This window comes from Lissotriton helveticus, chromosome 4_1, assembly GCF_964261635.1.
Source record: "Lissotriton helveticus chromosome 4_1, aLisHel1.1, whole genome shotgun sequence".
Classification (NCBI taxonomy): domain Eukaryota; kingdom Metazoa; phylum Chordata; class Amphibia; order Caudata; family Salamandridae; genus Lissotriton; species Lissotriton helveticus.
Genome location: NC_136063.1, coordinates 85499913 through 85514669, shown reverse-complemented (window position 1 = coordinate 85514669; position 14757 = coordinate 85499913). Strand labels below are relative to the sequence as shown.

Here is a 14757-nt window from a genome sequence, read left to right as displayed (position 1 = left end):
TTGGATGAAAAAAGTTTGGTGGCTAACTAGGCATGTCAATGGGCCAGGAATAATATTTATTCGTTCGAAGATATCTGGTCCACCATGAAAGATTTTGAGCCATTAATGCAGCAGCACGCTTTGTGGCACATGGCTAGTGTATTGATACCGCTATGGGAGCAGGGATATGGAGGTGTGGCTCCGGCGGTTTTGCGGGATATACAGGCTGGAGCGTACAGAACGAACACGGGGGTGAAGGAAGTGATGAGTAGTCTGCGCGCGCTATTGCAATACAGGAATGAATTGCCCTCTGCCGGTACACCCCATTTCCCAGGTCTCCACCCAATGCGAGAGGTGCACCCTATTTTTCATCCTGAGGTCCCCGAGTTGTTAGACCCAGTCACGAGGGCTGTTACAAGGAACAGAATTGATGCGCATTTTCAGGAGCAATGGGTGTATACGCCATGGAAGAGAAGTGAGGTGTTGTCATTGAAGGCTCAGCTGCCGGATTCTAGAAAGAATCCGACCGCCTATTACAAAGAGCTTACGGAAGCGGCGTCTTCTACTGTGATGACGTTGGCTGATGTTGAATTGTTTTTCGGGCTTTTGGTCCCGGTTGATGTGTGGCGACAGGTGAAAGGTACGGATCATACGGAGGAGCTGGGTGGTACATGGCAGGAGTTGCAGGATTGGGACAAGGAGCGTAAGCCAGGAGAGAAGCCGAATTCTGAGATATTGGCTTTGCCAGGGCGTATTATAAAATATATGCATTCTCTCATTCCCCCGAAGAAGGTGGATTGGGACAAACTAACGGCTTGTAAGCAGAACAAGGATGAGGCGGTCTCTGATTTCTTTACGAGGTTTGAGGAAACGTTTATGGATTTTAGTGGGCAGGATGTGTCACAGGATGGGGGGTTACGGCTCTTCGTCAACAGGTTTGTCACAAACTTATTGCCTGAAATATCAGCCAGGCTGCAAGCGTCGGAGAGCACGTGGACGACGTCCTCCCCTTCGGGAATATTAAGTATGGCGCAATATTACGAGCATAGGGAAAATGAGAACAAGGATAAGCAGGAGAAGAAGGCTAAAGATTTAAAGACGAGGGTTTTGTTGCAGCAGGTGGCAAGAGGCAGAGGGAGAGGTGCGGGGCTGAGCCGCGGAGGTGGATTTGGAAGAGGTGAGAGCAGGGACAGGCTGGGACCGAATCAGTGCGCCAAGTGCAAGCAGGAGGGGCACGGGTGGAGGGATTGCCCGCTGCTTCAGGCGAGCGCTGGTGTAGGGCGCGGACGAGGAAGAGGTGGTGGTGATACCGGAAGACAGGTGGTACGATCGGAAGGAGGCAGGAGGCCGGGGGGCAACTATTTTGACAATAATACAAATAGGCAACAGTTGCAGAGTGATGGTGCCCAGTACTATAACGATGATTACTCAGTTGATGATTTGACAGGGTTCTCCCACAACTAGGACAGCGTAGGACAGAGCATGGGACCAGTACTTATGGAAGTTGATAAGAGGGGACCTTATGTCGAAGCCGACTTACTAGGGTCTCAGCAGAAATTTCTAGTGGATACGGGTGCAATGAAAAGTTCAGTGGCTCGTTCTCGGGTCCCAGGGGCGGCTCTGTCTGGCAAGAATAACATATCTGTGGGTTTCGCAGGAACTCCGGTGATTAGCCCCATTTCTAAACCTCTCACGTTAACGATTGGTCCTTTTACTGTTGATTCACCGTTTTTATTGACATCAAATTGTGGTGAAAATTTGTTGGGCTTAGACTTATTGAAGAGATTGCATGCCACCATCTATTGTTCCCCGGATGGCGTGTACCTTACTCTAGGCCCCAATGTTGCCCGCCCACTACAGTGTTTTTCAAAAGACGACCCGCTGCCACCTGAGTTTCGAGGCATACCCGACAGCTTGTGGGCTGTCAGTGATAATGATGTGGGGAGAATGGACATTGCCCCGGTGTCAATAAGAGTGAAGGTGGGAGCCAAATTGCCCAGAATACCGCAATACAAAATACCTAGAGAGGGTGAGAAGGCCTTGTTACAAATAATTCAAGATTTAATACAGTCTGGAGTAGTGGAAGAGACTGATTCGAATATATGTAACAGTCCTATTTTGCCTGTACTTAAAAGACGGTCACCTGATGCAACTGATAATACTCCTGATGTCTATAGATTTGTGATTGATTTGCGCCAGGTAAATAGAGTAGTGGAGCCACAGTATCCGGTGGTCTCGGACATCACTACGATACTGACAATGATTCCACCTTCGGCAAAATATTTCTCTGTCCTGGATTTGAAAAACGCTTTCTTCAGTATTCCAGTACATGAAGATAGCAGGTACCTTTTCGGATTCTCATTGGCTGGCCGTAGCTTCCGCTTCAAGAGAATTCCTCAGGGGTACACTGAGAGTCCTAGTATATACAGTCAAGCTCTGAAGGCACAATTGGATGATCTGGAACTTCCACCGGGCAATGTAATGTTGCAGTACGTGGATGATATCCTAATAGCATTGGATGAAGAGCAGGGTTGTCGGGATGCTACTGTAAAATTGTTACACCATTTGGCTAAAAGGGGGCATAAAGTGTCCCTTCCGAAATTCCAATACTGTCGAACGGAGGTCACCTACCTCGGTCACCTCCTTTCGAAAGTGGGGAGGAGATTGACGCCGGAGCGCATAAAAGCGATCACTAACATGCAGGTACCTAACACGCAGCGAGAAGTGCGCGCGTTCCTAGGCATAACATCGTATTGTCGTCAGTGGATACCTAACTATGCATTACTAACAAAACCCCTATTGTATCTGACTACCAAAGAAGTGCGCGAACCCCTACCCTGGACCCCCGCATGTCAGGAAGCGTTTGAGTCACTAAAAACGTCTTTGTGTTCTGCGCCAGTTCTTGGAACACCTGATTACCAGAAGCCTTTTGTTCTCTACGTGCACGAGGCGGAAGGTTGCGCGTTGTCTGTCCTAACTCAGTGTTTTGGGGGGAAGCAGAGACCGTGTGCGTACTTCTCTGCAATGCTCGATAATGTGGCAAGAGCGCTGCCGAGCTGTCTGAGAGCCACGGCGGCTGCTGCGGTCTCTATAAGACAATCGGCAGGGCTCGTGCTGGGAACAGATCTCACAGTAATGGTACCGCATGCTGTGGATATTTTACTGAACAGGACACAGACGCAGCATTTAACAAGCGCTCGTCTGACGGGTTACGAGATGACTCTTTTTGCACCCCATGTGACAATTAAAAGGTGTGCCACATTGAACACCGCCACCTTGTTACCTATCCCCACAGATAGTGACACAAATGATGATGACATACATGACTGCTTGTATAGGACTGAGGAGGAGACAAAGGGGAGGGTGGATCTGACAGACAGGCCCATGGAAGAACCAGATGGGGAACTGTATGTTGATGGATCCTGTTTTAAATTACCAGACGGGACATCGACAGCAGCATATGCAATAACGACATTACAGACGGTGGTAGAGACTTCTAGAATACCTTACAATTCTGCTCAGGCTGCAGAGATTATCGCCTTACTGAGAGCATGTGAGTTGAGTGAGGGGTTGGATGTCAACATTTACACTGATAGCCAATAAGCCTTTGGCGTGGTTCATAATTATGGGCGACTTTGGGCAGAACGGGGATTCTTGACATCCCATGGACAACGCATCCAACATGGCCCACTGATATTACGACTGCTAACGGCACTGACTTTACCCAAAAGATTGGCTGTGATAAAATGTAGCGCACACAAGACGATAGTGGACGATGTCGGGCGAGGCAACGCTTTTGCCGACGAGACAGCAAAAGAGACTGCTAGAGAAAAATTACCACGAATGTTTGTGGCAGGGCCAGCACGATGGGTCCCAGATATTCATATGTTCGCAGACACGGTACAGAGTGTCAAGAACATACAGGGCAAGGCGACGGATGAGGAATTGAGAGCATGGAAGGATGGGCAGGGACGACTGGATGCGGATGAATGCTGGACAGATGTGACAGATAAGAGACGATGGATGTTACCGAATGCGTATGTCCTTCCGGTAGTGACGATGGCACACGGTCCTGCCCATGTGAGCGCGAAGGGCATTTGCAAATTGTTAGACCCAGTATGGAGCAATAAGAATATCTCTAAGATGGCCACCAATTTGGTTCGTCAGTGTATGGTGTGTTTGAGACACAATACTGGAAAGGGTACCCCTGTCCCAACTGGAAATTTTGCACCCCCCTCTTTCCCTTTTGAAGTGATTCAGATGGATTACATCGAAATGGAAAGAGTCAACAACTTGAAGTACGTCCTTGTAGTCGTATGCGCCTTTAGTAGGTGGGTGGAGGCGTTCCCAACGAAAGACTGCACGGCTATGTCTACTGCAAAAATGTTGATAAAGGAGTATTTCTCCCGCTTCGGATTACCTAGGGTGATCTGGAGTGATAATGGCACGTCCTTTAATGCTGAATTAGTGAAGAATATATGCAAAGGTCTACACATCACCCAGAAGTTCCACTCAGCCTTGCATCCTCAGGCAGCAGGACTGGTGGAACGGTTTAACGGCACACTCAAGTTAAAAATGGCCAAGATATGTGAGAGTACAGGTCTCCGTTGGCCAGATGCACTTCCCTTAGCTTTGCTTTCCACAAGAGTCACTGTAAATGCAAAAATGGGCGTCTCCCCGCACGAGGTGGTATTTGGCCGCCCGGCCAATATCTGGGGAGTGCCCCGACCTAAATGTTTTTCAGAAGTTCCTTACCCTCTGTTGACAGATTATCTGTATGCTTTGACTAAAGATCTTCGTTCTATTCATCAGCAGGTAGCAGACACTCTGAAGCCGTTGCCGGAGGGGCCTGGACACACCATCCACCCAGGGGATTGGGTCGTGGTGCGACGATACCAGCGGAAGTCCTGTTTGGAGCCGAGGTGGTCAGAGCCTCGTCAGGTGCTCCTCACCACGCGCACAGCACTGCGGATTGACGGCAGAAAGGCGTGGACCCATGCCTCTCATGTGAAGAGGGTCCCGCTCCCGTTACCCTATGATTAATGGGTACAAGACGGCATCGCTGACCAGGAGTTCGAACATATCCCGAGGTATGTTCCTTTCTCGGATGCTTCACTGATTGGAGAAGAGCAAAGCGGAATTGAAGATACTGTGAGCTCTACCACTCCTTTTGTTGCTAGCAAAGAGATATCGGAAAGTTCAGCATCTGCCACAGATACACCTGCTTTGTTTTCTGACCCCGAAGTGCCAGGGAGCACTCGTTACAATTTCCGGCCCCGAAGAAAATAAGTACAGTGCTGGAATATGATGGACTAAATACTGGAAGAAGGGCTTAGTGGACATTCTGAAAAAGAAGATTTAGTGGTAGGGATGGACTTGTAAGAGCCCTGGTGTTTAGCCGAAGATTGTGTTCTTTGAGACTAAAGCGTGGTGCGGGGCCCGAATTAAGTGCTTCCCTTATTTCAAAGTGTTGACCAACGACGTGGGAATAGGTATGAACGGTAAAAGCCTGCCTGTGAGGCTTTGAAGGACACAGGGAAGAAGATCCCTTTTTTAAGGGTTGAAGAACCCCTCTGGCCGGTTGAGGATTGTCTGGGACTATTTTTTTAGTAGTAGTGTGATTTTTATTTTTTTTGATTTTTGGTGTTGAAAAGCATACAGAATGTATCCGTTTGGGCGGCCAATTCCTGATGAGGAGCAGCCTTTTGCAGCTCCCCCGAGACGTGAGCCTGATTCCCCTTGGTTGGCCCTTTCCCGAAATGGAAAAATTGTAGTGGTCGTAATATTTTTAATTGCCTTTCTGGTGACTCTTGGAATATTGTTTTTTCTAGATAAACATTATCCCGTTCATACATTTGCACCCACACCTACTGCTGTTCCGGAACACAAAATGTTAACTGTTGAATATGGTGAGAGAATGATACGTGCCAACTATAAAGATAATGTTTTTATTAAGACTTTGCATCATGCACATGCCACTACCAACATGACAGATTGCTGGGTTTGTGGGCTTTTGCCTTCTGCTGCTTATAAGAAAGATAGATTCCTTGCTCTTCCTTTGACTCCGGTAAATAGTTGTGTGGGATGGTACACCCTTATAGGTCTAGTTAAATATTTCCAACAGCCAGATTCCCTAACACCCCGACTACAGAATAGGGGGTGGACAATGACAATGCGAGTACGCCCTTTGCCTTCAGCTTCCCTTGGACGAATATACACCGACGGACGTTTTGACCAGACTTTTATAGAGACATGTGAGAAAAGGTTGGGTCGATTCTTGACACCTAATGATACTGATAGGCTTAGGGATAGTTTCATGAAATTGAATGCCACTTTGTCTTATAGGCACCCCCCTAAGAATAACGACAGCTCCAAGTCTTTGATACCTCTGGCTGTGGTGGGTCCTCCTCCGTTTTTCTGTATAGAGGGAAGGGGTCCCATAAAGGTTGGAAATAGCTCTTGTAATGTGACTGCTTCAATACGCCTGCCCGTTAGCCCCTCATTGATTGCCCCACCCAGTGTCTATTTTGTATGCGGTGAAAATGGATACTTATGGTTGCCCGAGGGTTGGGGTGGGGTGTGTTACCTGGCTTATCTGATTCCTCCTGTGTATGTGGCCCCCTCTGATTACCACAGAACTCATCGACGATTCCCCAGTCCTCAAGAGCAGCCGCGAGAGCAGCGTAAAAGGAGGGAACTTCAGGTAGAGGACGTTGATCAGACAGATACCTCGTATCAGCAATGGACTGATTTTTCTAAGGGTCTGCTTCCTTTCTGGGGTCCTATATTCAACAGTAGAGCTATTAGACGACTTTCTAGGGTAATGGAAAAGGTGGTTCTGGTTGAGGCTGACATTACGACTAACATCTCTGTTGAGGTTCAGGCTATGAGATTATTTACGATCCAGAATAGGATGGTCCTTGACGTCATACTGGCTGATAGGGGCGGGGCCTGTCGCGTCATCGGGACCTCTTGTTGTGTCTATATCCCTGACTCCGCCCCGACTGTTAACTTGGCAGTGCAAAAATTGCATAGATTAGCGACTGAACTGCACCAAGATAATGGAACATGGTCCCTCCAAGGGTGGCTCTGGGGCGCCTTTTCTTCCTGGGGCTGGAAAATACTGATGGGTTTGGTTGGAGTGGTGAGTGTAATTTTGTCATGCTGCCTTTGCATATATTGCCTTCCTCCATGTTGTTCAATGTGTGCTGCAAATATACGTCCGAAAAAGAAGTTACATGGTCAATATACCACTTCTATGATTACTGAAATTCCTGCTGATGCAAGTTGGTTAATGTTTATTGCAGAAGATGTTCTCGACTGAAGTAATATAGGCCTGCCCCTAGAATGTATGTCGACACTACCTTTTGGCAAATAAATGAGGCTATAGTTAGCCAATGATGCTAAAAGGAGGGTCTGATAGAATTCACTTTTCGATGCTCTAATTACCCTATGATGACGTGTGAGTTAGCATCATATGACTAACTAATGCATTTACGTAAACACACTTATGCTGAATTCTGAATTCATATTCTTATATATTCCTGTATATGTGTGACCATATTAGTTTCTTAGCTTAGCTTGTGTGCCACCATTTTGTGTAACTCTCTGTGCCTGCGGCCTCTGCTCGCTCATGCCCCTCCCGCAGGAATACAGAAATATACCGAGACAGCATTTTTCGTTTCTCGGCTCACTGTGACCGAAACTAACAATTTATGTTATCTGTAATGTTCTCATGCCCAGAGACGCCGAAGCCTAGCTCCCTGGCCTTGAGCAGAGATAATAATGTATCCCTCGCAGGTGCAGATGCCTGCTGTATGAGAGCATTGTTCACTGGTCTGGGACTCGGTAGTTTTCCACAAGGGGCGTACCCCATCTACTGTATTGCATTATAATGTATTGCCGTGATGCAGAGAGTCAGTCCTCTCGTTCGCACTCCCAGGAGTGAGGTCGGACAGGGCCCTCTCATATGAGTGTTGTTTGGCCTAATAAAAACTTTTGTTTATACTTCTCCACTGTCCGGCTGACTTCCTATAAGGTAATTATAGGTGAGTGCTGTAAGTCACTCCAGTGGATTTGAGCCACGCTTATCAGATGGCGCCCGAATAGGGACCCCGCGATAAGGATCTTTCTCACCCGTAAGTGGGTAGCAGAAGACCGGGGACCCGCTGGTCGGCACGGTGGGCCCGGGATCCCATTTGATGCCGAGCTTGGTTCTCGCAGCGCTGCCCCACCCTGCTGATCGGGAGAGGTCCCGGTTCGGATCTTACGCCGGGGTCCAGAAGGCGGAACTTGAAGCTGACCGTGTTGGTCCTGGCAGCCGGAGGTGGAGAACGGTAGAGGTCGGTGCTGCACACGGAAGGTGAGTGGTCCACCTGTGATTGTTGCAGGAACGGGAGTGTTCCGGGAGACTAGAGTGTCTCCGATGGTTTGAGGAGCCGGTGTGCTCCTGGGGCTAGTGTGCTCCATAATTTTTAAGTTAGAGGAAGCACGATGACACACGCAGCGCTGGAGCATTAAGGTACTATTATGTTCTAAAAAGCGCTAGTTTAGCTGAAAAATAGGAGAAGGCACTAAAATAGTATTTTATTTTTAACTTATTAGGTACCCAGGTTGCCCTGAGAAAAACCTGTCCCGAATCATAGGACCGGGTTTGGAAACGCGTCGGCATTTCCAAAAGTGATTCATCCAGTATCACCAATGGCGCAAAATGAGCAATTGACTAACTCTTAAAAAAACAATACCCTTGGTGATATTCAGTCCCAAACATAATAAATAACAAGGAGACAGGACTGAAATTGAATATTTTGATTGCTTCTGGTGTACCATTATGCAACATGAGTAAAATATTGCATATTTGAGATTGAATGTACTTAGAATTTTGATCAATTTGAGTTGTTTTTGCTTAAAACGTGTACAATTTTGCAAATATATGTTTGTAATTGTGAACAAGAAATGTTTATAATTCGGTCAGGTTATGTTTAAACCTCAATGTTTGAATTCAAGTAAACGCTAATGTGAAAACAAGTGAAAAGTCACAGGAGCTATCTTAGTAATTGGACGCTCCAAGTTGCTGATAAAATAAAAGAACAGCATCAAACTCGAGACCAGGCACGTTTATATTTTACAAGTAAAATCTTTCCAGGCCTGTTTAGTCGATGTTGTACATGGGATGAGTGCAAACTGCCTTAAACTAAACAGGAGTAAGACCACATTTTTATGCTGCTAGGCAAAAAAAATTCGATGCCACTAGCGATGAATTTTGGGCCACTCCCGACAGAGACTGAGTTATGCTTCTCAGAAGCAGTACACAATCTTGAGTCACTTTTGATGATCCTCTTTCCTTCGAAAAGTAGTTTCACTGGATTCGGTGGTATAGGTAATAGGGTAAGGTGCTTATAGGTAATTCCACTAGGTATTATGCAAAGGTCCTAAGTAGTGACGGTGCTCAAAGGGGTAGAGAGAACCACCTGCCTCTCTAGGTTCTGTGGCAAAAGCAACAAGACATTAACAAAATGTATCCCCTAGCACACATACAATCAACCAGGTTTATTCCAATGGGAATCACACACAAAACACAAAATCAATCTGCTATTTTGTCTCCTGTTTTCCTTTCTTTATCTTTATTTTGATCTTCAAGTTTTCAGTTAGTGAACAGTTCCCAAGCCAACACATGTTTCGTCGTCTCAGTAGAGTTGTACATACGACTTGTTCATGGCTGAACAGTTTCACTGTATTGCGGTGTCTAGTGCTGTGCAGCAATATTTACAAGCCACACTAATCCTGTGGCGTGGAGTAAAATCCCGATTTTTCGATCAAGAGACTGCACAGAGTTCAGGGGGCTGCAGCAAACCTGGTATTAAACAGGCCACAGGGGTCCGCGGCTTCCAAGGCTCTGAGGGAACTTTATTGGCTCCCTTGGGAGCAGAGGGTTTTCTTCAAGGCAATGTGTATTGTGTTTCAGGTCCTACAGAATAAGGGTCCTACACCGCTGCAGCCTAGACTGAAAAGACATGCCCCAGGGAGGGCGCTACTGTCTGCAACCGATAATCGTATTAAGGAACACGAGTTCCTGCAGGTTCGACAAGGGGGTTGCGCCTTTCCAGTGAAGGCTGCCTAGACTTGGAATTGGATACCGTCTGAATTGAGAGCTTGGTAGATTTGCTGAATCTTAGGAAAGCCTTGAAGACCTGGCTGTTTCCTAAATAATGGATGTCTGTAAGACTGCACTGCCTTGGTTCTTTTTAATCCTTGTGTATACAATTGCTGCTACAGTCCAGGATATCAGTCTGGTCACAGTGCGCTCCATAAATAATATAAATAAATACATTTAAGACCTCGAGCACCAACGGAGCTTGATTACAGATTGGATAAACGCCCTGAAACTGATTAAAACGTTTGAAACTAAAGTATGGAGCCATATTTCACAATGTGACCGTTCTACAAGAACCTTCTTTCTTCATCTACGCACACGTGGTTTGTGGTTAAATGTAAATAAGGGGAGGTGGGACGGTGCTAGCGGGACTGACAAAAACTGCACACACTGTAGTAATTATATGTAGGGTCTCAACCAGTCAATGAATGCAAGCAGTCCTCACTCCATTTATTTAAATTCCATCGATAATAGCATTATTAGTAAATTATCAAATGTGTTATCATGATATTTTAGTATAAGAATAAAATGTAAATGTATTTATATTTTACACTGTTTTAAAGATGTTCACTGTTGACCTCCATAGGAGATTTTTAGCAATAATCTATAACTACATTCTGAATGAGGTCACGCGACACAGCGCAGTGTGATATTCTGAATGGGATCGTTTGACGTAGTACAGCTGTTCTTTATACCGTGTTGGGCTGTCAGTCTGTACATTTCGTTGGGTCGTCAGTGCAGAAGGATTTGCGTTAGTTTAACTTGTCTGCATATTTTGTTGGGTTGTCTGAAAATAGGAGCTCAGTGTGAATTAACCCTGTTTGTTGATCATGCATGTTCTCCACTTACATTCAACGCCTCACACGCCAATGAATGTAGCTCTTCTGTTTTGTCTTGTATTTATCAAGCGGTGTCTCACCTTCAGGAGGTCCAACGCTGATTCCTCGCATTTCTTCTCTAGATCTGTTATCAGGGCATTTAGAGAAGTGATTTGATTGGACAGTCTGGATATATTTGCATTTTCTTCCATGGTAATCCTCTTCTCCATCTCCTCCAGTCTCTGGTTCAGCGTCTGCTCTTTATCTCTCAGGAGCTGGCGCAGCTGTTCAACCTCAGTCTCAATTTTCTGCTTCTCAGCTCTCACCTTGTTCTGTCAGGATCAAAGAAATGATGGTTAGATTCTGGGAAGATTCAATGAGCCCCGCCATATGTAGAGTACAGGCTGGAGGGGGGTGGGGGGGGTCGCAAGGCGTTCTGAAAGAAACCAACAAAACTAGGGCTGGTGCCATATTTAGGGGCGCAGGTGGTGCAAAGTTAAAGCTAAGCACGAAAACTGTGTTTTTGCAGCTGCACACTCTTGCTGCCTTCCCTTCTGCTGTCTTAGTTGTCCTCTCCCACCAACACAGCCCCTCACTGGCTGTGCACTATCCACCCACCTCCCCCTGAGCTCTGCACGGTCCACTAACACAGCCCCTCACTGGGCTGCGCATTATCCACCCACCTCCGCCCTGAGCTCTGCACTGTCTACCAAGACAGACCCTCCCCCCATTGGGCTGTGCACTGCCCACCCAACTCCCCCACTGAGCGGTGAACTGTCCATCAGCACAGACCCCACAGACCCCCAGGGAGCTGTATAATACCCAAGCACACAGACCCCCCCCACTGAGGTGTGCACTACTGACCCACTTAGCCCTCCACTGAGCTGGCCACTGCCCACGGACGCAGCCTTCCACTGACGTGTGCACTGCACACCTACATTCCCAAAGAGCAGTACAGATCCTCTCTAGGCTGTGCACTGCCATAGAGGACCTACAGCCACTCTCTTGGTAGAACTGAGATCCTAAGCTGCATGAATACACAATGTCTCTGCAATTTGGAAAACTTCCTGTGATGAGCTTTCTTGACAAGGAGCTGAGGCAACACACAAGCAACGACTGGGAGATTCTTTAGGACACCACAGTTAGAGTACCTACTGCCAAATCCCCTCGCATGGTAAAGATTCAACTAGTCTGCCAGGAGGGGTGATCTTGATCCTGCTTCGAAGGAGTGACCTGAATGATTACTGTGGGGACACACTGGAGATATCCTTACATTCGAAAGAGACCGCTCAGAAGAAGAGGGGATGCAAAGGATGCCAGACAACTTTAAACCCGCACTAACACAAGTCAAGGTCATTACCGCTGTACTACAGGTGAGGTCCTGGATATGTCTCCCCAGTGAAGGTGGCTGCACTGACACGGAGGCCCAGAGTGTCTTAGAACTCAACAAGCTGCCTGTTCTGCTGTGCCGTCAAACACCAAACAACATATGAAGAACTAAAAAAGTTTGGGATGCAATCAGTAGTAGGGAAAGAAGAAATGACATGAGCAGGAAGAAGTAGGGCACAATCAGAAGGCAACTGCACCTGCACAGAGAGCTCACCCCGGGGACACAGACTGAGGGTAGCTGCTTGCTTGGGTGCAGGGTTTGAAATTGGACCCAAGAAGAAGGCAAGCTTGTGGTCAGGATCTCCTTGACCACAAGCAGCACAATCCCATCACACCCTCCTCTTGAATTGTGTTGACACTGCCACAGCTTGCTTAAGGTTGTGACCATCACCACCCTTATCGTGAATTGTAACCACCCATCGACTGAGAAGGGCAAAGATTGCAGCATCACTGCTCAGTGAGTTATGCATGGCGTACAGCATCCGGAATTAAAGGGAACCCGCAGAATAGAGACGTCGGCCGTCGCTGCCGGCACGAAAGAACTTCACAAACTTTTCGCACCAAGGACAGAGATGTACTGCAACATTCCAGGACAGGAAAGATGCAAGACTAGCGGGGGACAGAACCAGAATATTCAAAGTGAGCACCACTAATTGAATGGCCCCAATAGTATCACTGAGAACCCCCATGGCAGAGCCAGGGGTCAATGTGACTTACGGCTGGTCAGACCCTGTTGAGGGAGCCATGGGGAAGGCAGAGGGTCGAGGGCCTCAACCATAGGTCACTGCAAAGTTGGTCAAGTCCCACCCCCAGCCGCGGTCCGTGCAGGTAACAGCGGTGGGGCCAGGTAAGGAGGGATTTCGAGGGACGATACGGAGGGAAAATTAAATAAATAATTCATTTTCCCATGGCATCGTCGCACAAATAACTACTTGTGTAACAATATATCTGTAAGAGACATTAGTTAGTGATAGATTCCTTACCTTAGAATATCCCCAGGCGCCAGACTGGATCCGGAAAGTTTTGCTAGCAGTACCCCTGTGTGTCAGTAGGTGGCGTCCTGCAGCTCCCCGTCCGTCGCCGGCATCGTATGCGCCGAGATGACGTCACGGAGACTACTTGGGCGCCACCCATGCGCGCTGACGTCAATTCTGTACACGACTTTCCACGCCAGGACGCAGAGCCATGCAAGATACTGACCACTGGTGCATTGGTCCACTAGGGCCCTGGATGGGATGACCTTAACCCTGGGAATCAGTTCGCAGAACGGGGAGGATGGGAGGGGCTGTAAGGAATCTATCACTAACTAATATCTCTTACAGATATATCGTTACACAAGTAGTAACTTGTGCATCTGAAAGAGCCACGTTAGTGAAAGATTCCTTACCTTAGAATAGATACACCAGCAAAACCAACCTCAGTGGTGGGTCTGCGAACAAGATTACACCAGAAAGTCACGGAGAACAGAACGGCCAAAGAAGCCGTCGCTCTGGACTTGACAATCAAGACAGTAATGCTTGGTAAACGTGTGCAGTGAGACCCACGTAGCTACCTGACAAATGTCCTGCATGGGAACGCCACGTCGAAGGCAGTAGTGGCTGCCGTTGCCCTGGTGGAATGGGCACGCAGCCCCACAGGAGGCTCCTTCTTAGCCAACGAGTAACAGGCTTTGATTCAAAGAATGACCCACTGAGAGATGGTCCGTTTGTGCACGGCCCGACCTTTTTTGACGCCCACGTAGCCAACAAAGAGCTGGTCATCCACCCGGAACCGTTGTGTGCGCTTCAGAGAGAACGAGAGCGCACGTTTGGGTCCAGCAGGTGGAGCCTCTCTTCCTCCTTCGTGGGATGCGGAGGCAGAAAAAAGGTTGGCAAGGTAATGGTGTGCCGATGTGGAAGGGCGTAACAACCTTTGCCAAGAAAGAAGGACGGGTCCTTAAAACCACCTTTTCCAGATGAACAGAAAGGAAAGGAGGTTTAGAAGAAAGAGCCTGGAGCTCACTCACTCTTCTGGCAGAGGTGATAGCTACCAGGAAAACTGGCTTGAGAGTGAGAAGGCATAAAGGACAGTTATGAAGGGGCTCAAAGGGAGCGCACAACAGGTATGTCAAGACAAGATTTAGGTCCCACCGAGGCATTATAAACGGCACAGGAGGTAACATGTGCGTAATGCCTTCCAGGAAACAGTTAACAACTGGGGACTTAAAAAGAGATGGTTGATCAGGAAGCCATAGAAAGGCGGAGATGGCAGAAAGATAACCTTTGATATTGCACAGAGCAGAGGCCAGACGGGCCAAAGAAAGAATAAACAGAAGGACCTCAGAAAGAGGGGCAGAATGGGGATTCACAGCCTTAGCTATGAATCATGCCACAAACTTGTTCCACCTGCAGGCCAGAATGACATCACAGACTTCAGGAG

At 47.5% G+C, this 14757-nt stretch overlaps 1 protein-coding gene across 1 annotated transcript in view; it reads right to left on the bottom strand.

Annotated features, from left to right (window-relative positions):
- Positions 1-14757, bottom strand: part of LOC144828381 (E3 ubiquitin-protein ligase TRIM39-like) — a 182627-nt gene that overhangs the window by 24300 nt on the left and 143570 nt on the right. The window contains exon 3 of the mRNA XM_078686495.1: positions 11052-11282. Within this exon, the coding sequence (XP_078542621.1) occupies positions 11052-11282 (231 nt within the window). The remainder of the gene's footprint in view (positions 1-11051; positions 11283-14757) is intronic.